This window comes from Syngnathus leptorhynchus, chromosome 13 (assembly GCF_054491065.1).
Source record: "Syngnathus leptorhynchus isolate UIUO chromosome 13, UIUO_Slep, whole genome shotgun sequence".
NCBI lineage: Eukaryota > Metazoa > Chordata > Actinopteri > Syngnathiformes > Syngnathidae > Syngnathus > Syngnathus leptorhynchus.
The window spans coordinates 10,358,784-10,374,733 of NC_141207.1; the positions used below are offsets into that span (position 1 = coordinate 10,358,784).

At 44.5% G+C, this 15,950-nt stretch overlaps 2 protein-coding genes across 3 annotated transcripts in view; both read right to left on the bottom strand.

Moving 5' to 3' along the window:
• Positions 1-8,324, bottom strand: part of cachd1 (cache domain containing 1) — a 28,639-nt gene extending 20,315 nt beyond the window's left edge. Inside the window, exon 1 of the mRNA XM_085928735.1 lies at positions 7,770-8,324. Within this exon, the coding sequence (XP_085784861.1) occupies positions 7,770-8,018 (249 nt within the window). The 5' untranslated portion in view covers positions 8,019-8,324. The remainder of the gene's footprint in view (positions 1-7,769) is intronic.
• A 4,786-nt stretch (positions 8,325-13,110) lies between these two features.
• ror1 (receptor tyrosine kinase-like orphan receptor 1) overlaps positions 13,111-15,950 on the bottom strand; it is a 47,372-nt gene continuing 44,532 nt past the window's right edge. The window contains exon 12 of one of the 2 annotated variants that reach the window (XM_085928683.1): positions 13,111-15,886. In XM_085928683.1, the coding sequence (XP_085784809.1) occupies positions 15,205-15,886 (682 nt within the window). In that variant the 3' untranslated portion in view covers positions 13,111-15,204. The remainder of the gene's footprint in view (positions 15,887-15,950) is intronic. The other variant, XM_085928684.1, reaches the window with a different exon arrangement.

Genomic DNA, 15,950 nt, shown 5'->3' on the forward strand with positions numbered 1-15,950 from the left:
GCCACATTAATCTGGAGTTACATGGGCGGCTGCCACAAGCACACTAATCCTGTCCTTAGGGTGTGTTGATCATCGCTCAGCCGTGTTTTTTGGTGTGAAAATGCCACTTTGGTGGGGCCCGAACCCAAAATGTGGCCCCACTCATATTCACATTGGTTCCCTTTATTCGTTGAGGCAAAATGTTCTGGAGACTGGCTTGAATTCAACTGGCAGACTGAATGAACTGCAGCCTGATTGACGGTGCTGCCTTTTTCCTTTGTTGTACGCCTTTTCCTTTCTGCTCCCAGCCACTCATTGCACTACAAACAGCTGAAGCTCGGAATGCAGCGTTAGAGCTTTGCCTCTGATGGCTGTGCAATCCTCCCCCTTTTCTATGACCCTGTGCCGTGACTTTCCCCCTCCCCTTACTTTCCCCAACTAAAACATACACACAAAAGATACAAAGTCGAAAGAGTGAATCCATGGTATATAAAAAATTTATGTCCTGCTCTTCCCAGAGGAAAACGGGAAAGAGGCATTTGTGGTCCCAAAATACACAACGAGTGAGAAACGGGTTCAGAAAAGGTACTGCAGCAGCAAGCAGAAAACACACTTTGGAGTTTGTAGAGATTTCGGACAAATTGTATCTTGGCTGGAGAAAAAAAATATATCAATTGGTTGCAGTCTGTCAGGTGCTATGGTTCTGAAATAAATCAATCAATCAAAATAGTGTTGAGGTCAGGCAAGTGATGCAGTTCTCCGTCTGGTCCGGGGATATTTGCTCACCGTCTCCACCAGATAGAAAATAACGCTTTCCACATGTTGGGGCTGGGTGGAGGAGGGCAGAGGGGACAGGAGCTGGAGCCCACATTTTGGGGGGAGGTCAGCGTAGAAAAGGAAAGACATAGAGAAAGAGTCGCGGGCGGGGAAAAGGGCCGTCTTGCAACAATTTGTGGGTGGCGACGGCCAAACGTTTGTTGACTTCCTGGTAGCGCCACACGTATGGTGTACACCGGCCGAGTTTTGGCCCGTGTATATGGGAACCCGACAGCGGAGCGTATTGAGCTTTTCCCAAAGGGTGCTTTCAGATGTTGCCATATTCAAGCCTCCGTCACTTGCCGTGAAATATTTTTGGCGTTTTCCCCCTCAGGCGTCCTCCCTCGTATGAATGGGCCCCTAGCCCGGCTGATGTCGAGCACCTCGGGAGCTGTCTACCATTTTGAATGTGGGACTTCTCCCTGCTTACGTCGTCAGTGGATGTCTGTCTTGCGCACCAGCAACAACCTGCTGTGATATGGCGTGTCATCTCTGGGGCTTCTTTGATACCTGACACCATTTTCTAAATTCTATAGATTAAGGCTCAAAATAAGCGGTTTCAGATGGCAGTTTGTGAGGACAATTTTTCATGGCCCACTTTGCATCCTGGGAGTAACAAGTCGCTGCTAAAGTAGAGCCAACGTGAAAACGTTCCAAAGGAAGCTCAAGGTCGCATACCTGGGCTTGTCCATTATGGTGATAAAACGTCAGATTGTACAAGAATGAAAATAAACTTCTCAGTGGTCACACTGGTTCCACTAAAACCAGACGTATGAAGTCTGAAGGCACTTTAAAAATTTGAAATTGCTCCTCTTCAGAGTATTTTGGGGGGAAAATTCAAATCAAAGAATGATGGAAATGTTTAAGCATTTTACAAACAAGCACAAACAATTAGCCTGATTTTAGCCACAATTCTCCCTTCCCAATAATTGATGATCAGAATAGCTCCAAAGAAAATCTTATTTGATATTCATTCCATGTGCGGATCCTAAACAAACCAAAGGGTTGCGGAAGAGACGTCCTCTTGGCTGTTGAAGATCATAAATGGCAATATCAATCAGACAATAAAATGGGCTCCTGTAAAGTTGAACACAGTGAAGCGTAGTAAACTTTAAGATGGGGAATGATTAACTGGCTCTAGAATTTGTGTTGGCAACTCAGTGTAGCGGGGAAGGCAACTTGGGGAGCTGTGGTGGGTGAGTCAAGAAAATATGGACACAAACAGTACACACAAAATCAAGCCAATAGCCTGAAAAGTTAACGCTTCCCAGAATTCAACAACTTAAAAAAACTCCAATGATAAAACCTGATCGTATTTGATGTTGACCTAATTCTAAACACAACTACACACACTGTGTGAGAACACTGGATGTGTTGTACTTGCAGCAGGAAACCACAAAGTCAAATCAAACACCTCAAATACACGCGCAGTGTACAGCTGTGCTAAATACAGTTTGGTAAATGAAAAGCAGGAAGACGAGTGTTGGGGACAAGGGAGGGAGGGACAGATTAAAAATAGAAATGAACTGAGCCATCCAGTCCTACCTCTTCCTCTCCAGATCATTTCTCCAAGAGCAGTATGAATTGAAAAACATACGACACCGTGTGTCGGCCTTTCTAGAAGACATTGCTTCCGCCATGATAATCAAAATAGCCTGCCAATTCTTCATTGTCTGACGATTACTCAAGCCTGTCCAACGCACCTGCATGCAAAGGAATGTAAACAGACACGTTAATACCGCAGCGGCACAAGACGCACACTTCGAGCATTGCCACAGAGTGTGAGGAAAAGTCCTTTCACTCATTCACATTGTGGGACACAGCTGGCCTGTTGATGTGATGACCAACATTGGAATGTCCTCGAAATGGATGTCTTGCTCAGAACACAATCCGACAGACTATTGTGTCAAGACCAGAAATGTAAAATGGATGCAAAGATCAAATTCAAGACATCGTTCATTCAAAAGACGCTAAATGTGAAATCATTCATAATAATTACTCCCAGATATAAAGCAGCAGGGGGTTTACGAAAGTAGGTCATAGGTTATTTAAAAAAAAAAAAAGAATGTTGGTGAAGGAACAAGCCACAAAATGAACAGATGTTATTTTCTCCCTTTTCCATTTTTGTCTCACCGCCATGAAATGTAACCAAACATATCATGCAACAGCAAAACAAGGAAAAGCGACAGAGGCAGCTGGAGAAGACGATCAAAGAATCACCACAACCAACCTCACTTGAATACATTTATTTCGGTCTCCAAACACCTACTGCTTGACAAAATAAGGTAAGGATTTCTATTTGCGTCACAATGTCTGTTTCAATTGGGATGTACTGCAAGGGCAACACAGGTTTTTCCGTATTCATTCATGAAATAATGTTCAAACACTTTTTACAATGAACTAGGAACTGCCTCCTGCTCCGAGCTAATCCACTTGACATTCAAATGACGTGGGCAACTCTAACAAAACAAAGTAGTCTTGATGACTGTTATTCAAAGCTAAGAGCATTCCAGGAACTTTGGGGGTAGTCAGCACCCACAACATGTAGGGCTGGGCTGGGCTGGCTGCAAGGATAAGACACCCCAAGCAGTGGTGACAACAAGCAGTCAGTGAGTATGATATGAATTGGATGGCTACTTCATGAGTTTTGCAAAAGCGGGAGACACTGCGGGGGCAGAAGCTTTGATGAACAAAGTCAAGACCTACTTGACCTTCTCAACTGTGTGATCTCAGGAAATCAATCGTTCCAGTGTAAATGACAGGACAAAATAGGAGAAGATTGCAAGCCTCGGGAATGAACGAAAAGTTCAATAAATAGTCACTTTTCGGACCTCCACACGGACTTTGTCGAAGAGCAGAACTCTACAGTACATCCGCAGAACTGGAAAACCCTTGTTTTTGGGCTTGCCATTTACCACGGCCCTGCTTTTATTCATACACAGGCAGGGAGAAAAAAGGACACAATGGCATGAAAACAGTCTGATGTGCTTCTCCACAATAGGAAGTCCAACCTCCTCATCCAGAATGCAAAGCCTCTTCAGCGCTAGTGCGTGTTGTGGGGGATGGGGTACTTAAAAAGCCTAATGTCTGGGGGAGAGAACCAGTCCCTCTTCACTCCTTGCCCTCCCAATGGGATATTTTGCTCACTGCCCCCTTTGACTCGAGAACACACACACACTTTTCTTTTTAGCATTATGTCAAGGATAGTTCATTTCAAGCTGCGCCCAATGAAGGTAGTGAAGGAAGGGGTGTGTTTAAGGGTCTCTGGTCACTCCCAGTGGGGCTAAATGAAATGCAGAAGTCGCAGTACACAGACCTGAGCGGGAAAATATGCAGGAAAAGCAAGCGCCATCCTGACTTTTACGCTAAAACAGATAAGAGAATCTGATTTTGACCAAGTATAACAATCTTAGCCAGAGATAGAAATGTTGATTCTTAACAGCGGTTTGGCATTTGAGGGCAGGTCAGCATCAAATCAGATGGAAAGCAGGCAAAGCAAGAGCTCAAAAACACATCCATCCATTCGAGGCCATCTTCAATTGAGAAACGTGGCAAAGCCATCAAAAAGGAGTCAGATACAATGTCCACAATAGGACGGAAAGATTTAAAGCACAACAGCTGGAGCAAAAAGGGAGAGATCTTGCCTGACCACAGTCCAGCAGAAGCCAAGAGGAAGCGCAGAAGACTGGCAAAGGAATTAACAGCTTGATTGAAATGAAAACCAGTCCTGTTATGTGGAGGGGCAGACGGACATTTTTGGAAAAAGAGTTTTCTCTCACTATCTTTCTTCCCGCATGCAGGCCACCAGCACAAAGGTAGCCAAAGCAAAAAAAGCCTGCAGGTACATTCAAAGCTAGTCAAGATTAGGTGGCTGGATACTCTTGGGAGCCAATTTGGAAAGCAAAGCCACTGCTCCAAATGAAGATCAACATTCGGAATGACTTCAATCAAGTGACTTATCTGCGTGACGTTTGCACAGATATGGTCTGTAGATGATGCAGTCAACTCCATACTGCAAGACCTAGACTCCCTATTCCAGGATCATCTGTGTGTACTTCAGAATGCCTTTTATTGTCATTATACATCGTACAACCAGATAAGAGCTGCCCAAATATAAAACAACAAACCATTTTTCTCTTTGCAAAACACCCTCCACCTTTCACGATCAAGCTTCGATTCTGGAAGTGGAAGATGCCAGGAGAGCAAGACTACCAGCACTCAGAAGATTAAGGTCCTTCAAATGAAATCTTTCCTTTGTAATGAATCAGTCGATAGTCCAAGATTTGGTCGGGTTAAAAGCGCTGGAGTCGGTGTTTGTGAGACACCTGATACGCTCGCCGCGCATGTCACGTCACATTTCGGAAACATTCGGGATCTCTGTAGCGAGATCGCTTTTAATGACATGGAAACAGAAGATTACATTACTTTGTTTAATCCAGGACTAAATCCACCGTGACTTGTAAAAACTTTCTTACGAAAGCCAAAAGAAGTCCGACATGAATTTAGTTAAGTGTCTTAGAAGAAGCCGTTGACATGATTCAAGTTCCTACTTTAAAGTGGAATTTCTCATTGCACATTATTATTTCTCATGAGTTAGGAGAGTGAAAATATGTAGTGTGTGTAGATAGAAGATGAATCAAGCGGACACATGGAAAACACGCAGGACACTGAATCTCGCAATTGCTGAGATAAAGCCAATGACAACAAGCCCATTCTTTTTTTCTATATCAAACTTTTTTCCTTCGCCAAATCCATGACCAAGTTCTCAAGGTTATTCATCAGCCAGTGACTACAAAGCAAATGTCCAGCTACATAACACTGACTGATCACTTGCTTACAGTAAGCACGCTTAGTATATTATTTGAATAGCAACACATCGGAATACCTTTTCTAGAATAAATCAGAGTCCCTCCACAAACTATTGAGCATCTGCCTGCTCTTCTGCAGCAATTACGCACGTGAAGGACAAATTGAAAAAGATGACTCAGAAGCATCGGCTAGGTAGTTTCATATTTGCTAGAGAATGAAGGGTGGAGTAGCGAAGGCTTGCATTACATTTTAAAAAGGGATGCTCTCGCCTCCACAACAAAGCTCTCGGAACAATTCAGGAAGACAGCGCCATGCGCTCTGGTTCCTCAGCCACAAGCCATCCAAAATAAGAAAAAGCTCATTGTGAGCAACCACACAAAGCAAGTCCATTCAAAATACCCATGTTGCAAAAGTCCGCAAAGGATGTTGGCGTGTAAAGAGGAACACACTGCATTAGAAATAAGGCAGCCGAGGCCCAGGCAGAGCTCAGGTGAGGGAGCGCAGGGGTGACAAAGGAAGAGCCACCAGGATCAGAGGAAGCCCTCAAAGCTGACTCCCACAGGCAGGATAAAGGCATCTCAGTGTGGTAGCAGAAGAGATGAAACACCATTTGGGGCCGGGGCTCCCCCACTGCCTCGCCTCTGTGTTCAGGGCCTGGGAGCTCTTCTGCCTCTGAAGTTCTCCCGCCACCCCCCCAGCCAGCCTTCCTGCCTCTCTCTCACACACACACACACGCACGCACGCACGCACGCACGCACGCACGCACGCACACACACACACACACACACACACACACACACACACACACTCGCTGCCATTTGGCGACCCAATGGAGCTCCGCTATACATGCACAAGGCAATAACCAATCAATACTTTTGTAGTTTGATAGTGAGGAAGTCATTGGACATGCAGACGTCTCAAAAACACACATTTTGCGGGGAAAAACAACATTGATGCTCCCGGGCAGAAGCTCAGGATGACAATTTGCCAACGCCGAGGAAAACTGCATTTATTATTGATTAGTTCTTCCATTTAAATCAATGAATCCATCCTCAAAGCAGCTCACCTCTCCATTGTGCACTGAGTCATCAATTCGGCTAAAACCAAATTCTTTTCATCGATTTAAAAAATACACAGCTGCATATTCGACATACGATGTATATATTTCAATATTTAAGGCCTGAGATAACGTGAAATCTGGGACGCTTGATCAGGACAGTCAAATCAATTACCTTTTATTTTATTTGAATCAGTATGATCCATGCACAGCTTGGGTTTAAGCAGAGATAAATCGAGAAAGCCAATTATATCATGGGTACCCTACAGCAAATAACAGAACCGCTGCAGTAAATGTCATTTTCAATTTTTGGCCTTATTTTGGAGGCAGAAAACAGCCAGCACTGCAGGTGAAATGAACATAAATAAGACGGGCAACAGTACATTTCAGACAGAAGCACATTGAATCAGCAGTACGCCATCTAATACGATCTGTGTTGTGCATGACATGCCTTCACAAATATTTCCATTGCGGTTGCAGAAAAACATGGCTAGTGAGAAGTTTTTCTACCTATATCATTTAAATCTCAAAGTGTAAAATTGCATGCAATCATTTAATACACTGCTAGAAATTCTGCTGGATGATATATTTTAGATGGACTTGAATGAATCACGTGAAGACAAACGGACGCATACCGTTGTTTAAAATAAACTGGTTTACCAAGGGAGATTCACACATGCGCGCGCGCGCACGCACGCACGCAGGAACGCAGACGCGCACCTCTGACACCTATGTTGACAGGAAGGTTCTTTTGGGCACTTTTGACTGATCAATTCAAATATCAACAAGGTTAAGAAATGTGATTTCTGGGGTCGAAGAGAGCCTCCAGTGTTGATGTTCCACATAAACACGCCCGAGGAACTTGAAAGCTCGCGTTGAGCTTGTTGTTTTGGGACTACCTTATGTTTTTGTCACGTCATTGTCTCGCTTATACTATGATAGTAGTTTAGAAGGCAAGCTTTTTTTTCTTCTTCCATTCCTCCACCCAAGCCTTTTCTGCCAGCTTCGTGTCAATTGCAGCCAGCCAGCCAGCCACTCGAAAGTGGCACAAGTAGCAGATTTTCATTTCCACGCCAGCCAGCCAGTCAGCCAAGCAAATGGCATTTACCTGCATAGTAAAGACTCCCAGCTCCTGCGTTGACAGTTTCTTCATCTGCTCGGACAGAACTTGTGCTTCTTCCAAAATGGAAAACTCAGTGTCGGCTCGACAATATCCCCAAGAAAGAGCCGTGCACATGAATGCAAAGCTCCATAAACGAGCAGACAAGCTCCCACGAAGACGGAGCAACGTATCCCGGAAAGGAGCGCGCGGGATCGGCGTTAAAGCCCAAGTGCTGTGCCTGCTCCACCTCGCCATGATGATCGGGGATCTTCAACGCGGACAAGCACCGAGTGTGAGCGAGGAGAAGAACCTTCTACTTTTTTTTTTTTTTTTTTACAACTTTGTGCAGAGGGGTACGTGTGGCCTTTTTCTCCCGGATGACTCTCCGAAATGCCTGGCGACGCGAACCATTGCCCGTCTTCGAAATGTCTGAAAAGAAGCAAATAAATCCATGAGTAGAAGCGAAGTTTTTTCTTTCCAAATCTTGGCCCCGCAGCTCAAACTCCAACGGGTCTTGCAGCTTGCGTCTATGTGTGTGTGCGTGTGAGTGTGAGCCGGAGATTCTCCACAATGGGGGTGAAAGAAAGTAGGAGGCGTGGAAACGAAACGCAGAGACGTCCGGAACAGGAGATCAATGGATCGACGAGCCTTCGGAGACAGCTGGGAAAGCCCAAAATATGTCTTTTATTTTAGTCGTGTGCATTTCTTCATGAAATATTTCTTTTAGGAAGAAAACATGACTCGCGTTCAGGCAGGCGCAGATGGTTCGAGTGAAAAGCAACATGAATAGCATTAGTGTTTACATATAACGTTTAACAGTAACATTTAAGATTTGAATTTAAGTCTTGATTATGTTTCTAAGTTGATCAATCTAAAAGTGCAAAAAATGCGCTATGGACCCTCGAGGGGGAGACCAACTTGATTAAAAAAAATACTTATATCTTGTAGGTGCAAATATTCTCCATAATATATAATAATAATATATTATCTCCATAATATATTGCTGTAGAGTGTCTTGCCTTTGGATACACCCTGGATTGGTCGCCAGCCCGAATGATGGACACTTTAGACTTTTCTATTTACACACAGAGCTTAAATTGTGTCTGCCTGCACCATAATCAAATCCTCCAAAATGGTGCGCCACAATTTCAACTTGCTTTTCGCTGCTCTAAACTAGTCCACTCTCTGTGGCCAAATTGTAAGGTGCTCCGGGGGCAAACACTCCAAATGAGACTTGCGGTGGGTGGCACAAAAAATGACGATGTGTCCGTTTTTACTCAAAGCGCGAGCTCGCCTGTCTCCCAAAGTGTCATGTTTTCACTTTTCTTGGATCATGTTTATACCACAGTGCAGTGCAGCCAAAATGATAGCTAGCGCTCATCTTCATCTAAATCCTCATCTTCGCTGACTGACTGGTACCCCGCCCCGCCCCGCGCGCTCGCTCGCTGGCTCTGCTGCTGCTGCCATCCATCCATCCATCCATCCATCCATCCATCCATCCATCCATCCATCCATCCATCCATCCATCCATCCATCCATCCAGACAAACAAACACACTAGTCAATTTCATGAAGTAGAAAGTGAAAAGACACAAGGTTTGCCATTACAGAGGATGAAACCGTTTGCATTGTTTTAATTACAGAATGGAAATACACCACCACCTGGTTGGAAGTAAAAAGTCCTACTCTGAAAATTAGGACATATTTATGAAACTGCACAGTGAGGTGCTGTGAGGTCTTCTTCAAAGCCAAAAAAAAAGCCAACTTAAGGATATATATATCCATTCTTTTTTATCTATCAATCATTCTCTGAAATATGGTTGAAGGGCTAATAAGGCTTCTTTTCGATTGAGACTAGATTGAGTCTCCTCTCAAAAAATAGCAACCTCAAGGTCCTTTTAACAGACTCGTCTTGGGTCTGCTCCAAATCTCTGGAGGCGGAATGTTCCGGCCAAAGACCCTTCTCCTATTCCTCGTTCATTTACAAGTGATGGAGTTTCTTTCGTTATCCTCTTTGATTGTCTCTACAAATGACGCAAAATTTGGGGAAGCGGATCACGCTTGATGACCTCGGTGATCAGTCTACGTTCGATGTAAACAGCGTCTCTGCTCCCGACTGATTTCAGAACTTTGGAGCTTCCCAGTCTCTGGGCAGCCGTCCATCTGCTGACAGGAAAAGCTCCCGGGATAAACGACGCTCTTATAACATATCACAAAGCCCTACGTCACAAGGCTACATACAGAGAGGCTCACATTTGCAGGCTCAGAGAAACAAACGTATGGGAAAGCCATCCACTGGACCTTGAAGTCTCTACTCGTGAGCTTTTACACTTTTGCAGCCAGAATATTAAAACGTCAAAGAAGACAGAAAGCAGGCCATGAAGATGAGAACCAGAATCAAACATGTTTGTTCTAAATCATCTTGAGTTAAACGTTGTGACTGTCTGACAGGAATACAAAATGCCAGATAACTTCCGTTGCTCCTTTATCTTTGAAGGCTTTTCTTATTTAAAGTGTAATAAAACACAGCAGTTGATGCAAAAAGGGAAGAATGGATTGGAAAGGATTAGAGATGGAAGTTAAATCAACTTGGCGGTGGACACGTAGCCAGATCACCTTACAAGATAAAGGAGGATCGTTTTTACTGGCAAACTTGTTCACTTGACCTTGTCAAGCGGGCTTTCATTGCCTTCAGCCATCCCAAGAAATCCATCGGCGTTCTAATGCCCATTCCATGATTCTCTGCTCTTCCACTGCTGTTCATTTTTTTATGAAAATGCTTCTTAAGTCTGCGTGTGAGTGGGGTGGGGCAATCAAGTAAGCGCCATACAGTTTCTATGGCAACTGCTTCCCTTCAAGTTTTGGCCCCCTTTTTTTTTACAGCTGGATATAACAACCCGATCTGCGCTATTCTCCCACTAGCCGTCTTCTGCCCCCATATCTCGCTTTCGCTCTCTCTTCTCTCCCTGGCTCCGTCGCTCCCTTTGCAACATCAAAATGTGTTCTTTGAAGACTTAAGCTGATTCCACAGCTATTTCTGGCTCGATTCAGAACTGAGCTTGTGCGCAGGCAGTGCTGTGTTTGACAACATGCATAAGAAAGACAAAAGAAGTCAGTGAACTTTGTGGGCGGGGAAGAAAAACAAACACACAAACAAACCCCGACACTTGCAACATTGACACAAATACTGTACAATCAAGCGACAGGATGTGACTGAAATGCCGCTGTCTGTCGGATGCTGATAATCACCAGGATCACTTGGTTCGCAGTATTCCGACGCAACTATGCCTCAATGCCAATACCAGTATGAGCTGTGCACCGGTACAGACGGACAGACCTTTCAACAAAAATCCTCAAAAGCAAAGTGGGAGATGGGGGAGGGCGAGAGCAGAGCAAGGTAGATGGTAGGAGATGAAAGGAGCAGATGGGGGAAGGAAAAGAAGAAGCAGGAGAGAGCAAATGTTATGTTGTGTCATGCAGCACACTAGCAATAGCATCAAGTATTCATTCCAAGATCCAGAAAGGTTACATTTAAAAAAAAAAAGAGAGGAGAAGATTGCCACTTTTATCCAGGAATCACAAATGTCAGTTCATTTTGGAAAATGAAAACCCAATTGACATAGCAACGTTCACCACAATAATACAGTCCAATTTCATTTGGAGCTGCGCTTGTACCCCGTAAACAAAAAAAGGCGGGTTCCTCACTTCTAAAACTCCTAATGTGCTCCATCAATTTGCCGTTTTCTGCAGGTAGGTATGTGATTAATTGGCCTCTCCCCATCTGATTGTGTCCCACAATGTGGAGAGTGCTCACATCCATCCAGGGGCCTGAACCACTCTGCTCAGACAGCCTTGGGCCACGAGAGGCCCCGATACAGGGAGAGAGAGCTCTTCAAGCCCTGAGTGGAACCAGATTCTGCTTGAAGTGGAGAGGGGGAGTAAATGAAGAATGGCAAGCCTTACACTTGAAGCCCCGCAACTGATTCACACAGATGGAAAGCATTAGGCTTCCATTCCACTGCAAAGATGGATGGATGGATGATTAGATGCTGTGTGAGAGAGAGAGAGAGAGAGAGAGAGAGAGAGAGAGAGAGAGAGAGAGAGAGAGAGAGAGAGAGAGAGAGAGAGAGAGAGAGAGAGAGAGAGAGAGAGAGAGAGAAAGAAAGAAAGAAAGAAAAGGGGGCGGAGATGTGCACAGAGGAGTAAGTACAGGGGAGAGAAGCTTGTGGGGTGGGGGGGTTGCCTCCATGTTTGAGGTCATTCAAACTGCACTGGAGTTGCCAACGTTCCCTCTCGCTTCGAATGACTTTGTCGGAGAGCCGTGCGTTTGACAACGTTTACTTTTGTGCTTGTAAATTGCAGTGGCATCAAAGTCCTGCTTGAAAATTGCATCCCTGCAAGATTACAAGAAGAATAATTCAACAATTATGCAGCTCTTGCGTATGCAAAGAAATGGCCTGGAAGTGATTTAAAAAACAAAATCAACTTTCAATGGCAAACCAAGTATGACATAATTCGAGGTGGTGTGGTCATCTACTTCCTACCATTTAGTGAAACATTATCACACAGATTCATGGCTCTCAGAGATTTGAGTCCAGGAGTGTTCCCAGTTCTTACTTGGTCAACTTGCGATGTTCCCACTCCACTCATGTGATTTCAAACTTGTGAGGCATGAATAGACAGCAGGAATGTGCATTCATCTTCCACTCTGTTGCTCAGCTGCCATCTTTTCCTCGGTGGGATCTGTCAAGAATAGTGAGGGCAGATTAAACCGCAATGATTTGTTTCAATTGTGGAGGATGACATTTTATTTTGTTGTCAATCATGGTCACAAAGTCTGGCTGTGCTGACTTTTTGACTGGTGACCAATCAATGGTGCACCCTACCTCTCGCCTCATCTGTAGGTGGGACAGGCTTCAAGTTACATGAATGGAAACAAAAAAAGAAGATTGGATTTTAGAAAAACCTCCACAAATTAAGAATAAGTTCATGTATTAAAGCCATCCAAAAATAAATCGAGGCAATAATCAGCATCATTATCCCGCAATATAGCAGACTAATTATATGAAGGCAGTGATTCATAAATTTAGTTAACAAATGACAGCATTTTCATTTTAGAATGAAGACATGAATTCCCTCTAAGTATGAAATGAAACAAGTTCAAACGGAATAAACATGTGTTGTGGTTTCTTTTCTTTCCAGAACAATCAACTGTATTATCTTCATCAATATTGCATGAAATTACAAATAAATATTCACTCCATCTTCTAGTTAGCAACTGCTTCAATATTCAGGCGTCAAACCTCTGAAGAGTGGAAGACATCCCCCAACCAGGGATGAGGATGCGTCCTCATCCCAAAATGACTGCGTCCTTCTTTTCTCTTAATAAAAGGGGATGGATGATAACTCGGGAAGTTGCTGCTCTCTTTGCGCCAAGTTGTCAAACATAAATACAGGATCAGTATCCCTTGTGCTGAAGTTATTTCAGAGGATTGTTTTTACTTTTAAATCAAATAGTTTTTGGGGTTTGCCATTCCAGGCCTTGAATAAAAAAAAAACAATATTGGTGCCTTGAGATCACTTGAAATATATATAGAACCGGAAAGGGCAGTGAAAAGAAGTTCATCTAAAGTGCACAACACACACACACACACACACACACACACACACACACACACACACACACACACACACACACACACACACACACACACACACACACACACACACACACACACACACACACACACACACACACACACACACACACACACACACACACACGCAGAATCATGTTTCTTTCACAGGCCAAACAGATGGAGTCATGTGGTAATCTTATTACCAGCTGACTCTCCCCAATTCCACACAGCTCAAGGATACCATCTGCAGCACCACATTGGAACTGAAGCTAGTTAAGGAAAGAAGGTAGCTTCAGGAAGGAAGGAAGGAAGGAAAAAAGAGGGAAATCAGGCATTAAGGAAAAAAAGAAAGAATGAAAAAAGAAAGAAAAAATAAGATTCCTAAAGACGCATTGCGCAAAGACTATCCCTATCTCCCATTCAAGCACAGCGTAAAGCAAACATCATTTAATAAATGACTGCAATACAAAAACACCTGTGCAAAAATATTCATACAAACAATTGCCCTGTTGGTCAAACGGTACAAACATGTAAACTATGCACCCCATGATGAATTCAAAGGCTCCGAACGGGCTTTTATGCAAAATGACAATAGTTTTATCCAACAAAAAGGACTTTGATTTGATTAAAATTCACAGTCTTGCATACAAGTGGTATTTGCATCGCTACATCACAAAGAGGCCAAATTCTTTACATATGACTGAGCCGGGAAAACAATTATTTTGGCCTGAAGACGTCAAATATGCCAGTGAAGTAGAAGTACAACATTTGGATCGTTACAAAACAAACAATATTAGCAAATGGTCTCAATGTGCGCAGAGAGAAAAAACGTGAGAACACGAGGCAGTGATTGTCGCTTTCATAGGTAGTAGAGCTCTGGAACATAAGGCTAGTGGGATTCACGTGCTTACAACTCATCATCAGATACTGCTAAGTACACTTGTGAAGTCTTTTCTCCATCAGCACAAACAGGAATCCTTTTAAAGGCCATACATTGTTTTTTCTTCTTCAGTCGAATTAAATATGATAACATTCTTCTGGTAGAGACCACTATAATCCATGCATATAACATATTTCCTCCTAAAAAGGTAGCATGACTCGCCACGTCTTTAATGTGGCAGTAAGAAAACAAGGAGAGTTTCCTTCAAAAATAATAACCAATGGAAATTCAAATGTATAAAACTCATGGCGACGTTGAGGCGCTTCCTGTCATCTTTGCAGGAACTGAGGCAAAAAGTAGAAAAGGGGGGCTAGTGACATTCAGCTGTCATGCAACATGGCAAATATGCACTTAGCTGCCTGATTCATGCATGAAAGCAAATGTGAAAGAAACTTTGGTGGATTGAATTCCACCTGGCGCATGCTTTTGCTTTTATCGTAATATGAACAACTGGCCCGATTTTGCCTGCAATATTCCACTTCCACTCGGATGGATGGTCTTCATGTCTTCAAAATATAATATAATGCAAAGGCATTTCATCCGCTCATTCACTCAGGACTTGCGCAGTGTATTTATTCAGTCAAAAATACACAAGGCAACATTTGAAAGAGTACACTTGTTTAAATGTGTGACTGGCCCGGGTGGACGCTCAAAGTCAAGCCGGCGCCGGTTCCGGGTTTCCTGTGACCCCAAAGACAAATGGATGGATGGATGGATGGATGCTGCAGACCCGACTGTAACCACAGGCCACTCTTCATTTGGTCGCCATTTAATTCTTTGCCTGGGTGGCTGGATAACGTCATTTCTCAAACCAGCCACAAGTGGGAGACAGTGAGCAATTATGTTTTTTTTTTCCTTTCAATCTACAGGTCTGCAGTGATGACAGCGTCATTGTACATCAGTGCGTCCGAGTCAGCTGCGAGCAACGCCGATGTTTGCGTGTGGTCCAGCTGTCCCATGGTCTTCTGATGTCCGTACACTTGGACCTGGCCTCCGCCGTTTCCCGCCATTATACAGTGTGACAGCAGCGGTGTGTTGGCGTCGTGGTTGGAGCCGGCGGTGGAGGGACCGCCGCTGACGTGACCCGTGCTGGTGGAGCCACTGGCGCTGCTGGGCGAACGGCTTTTAGGCGGCGGCATGTGATGCTGAATGACCCGCGTGGGGGGCGCCGGGGGAGGGAAATGAGCGGGGAAAGCCGCGTAACCCGGCGGAATGGGGTAGCCGTTGACGGGAATAAAGCGCGGGTGCGTTTGAGGCATCGCCATGGGTGCCCACGCTGGCATGGGAGCCATCTGGCCCGGTGAGGGGATGGCCTGGGCCGGGTAGAGATAACCGGCGGCGTAGCGGGGGTTGCTCAGATTGCTGACGGGACTGGCGCTCAGCGAGGTGGTCTGGGTGGTGGCGTTGCCTCCGCCACCGGAGGGCGTGCTGGAGCTGGCGTGAGACGACGGACCCTCCCAGCCTCGTAGGCGGTTGTGGATGTCCTTGAAGCGAGGTCTTCGCGCCGGTCCCTCCTGCCAGCACTCGCTCATCAATCCGTAGAATCTAAGCGACATCACACATGATTTGTGGTTAACTCTTTGACTTGCATCCTTTTAAGCATCCGCAA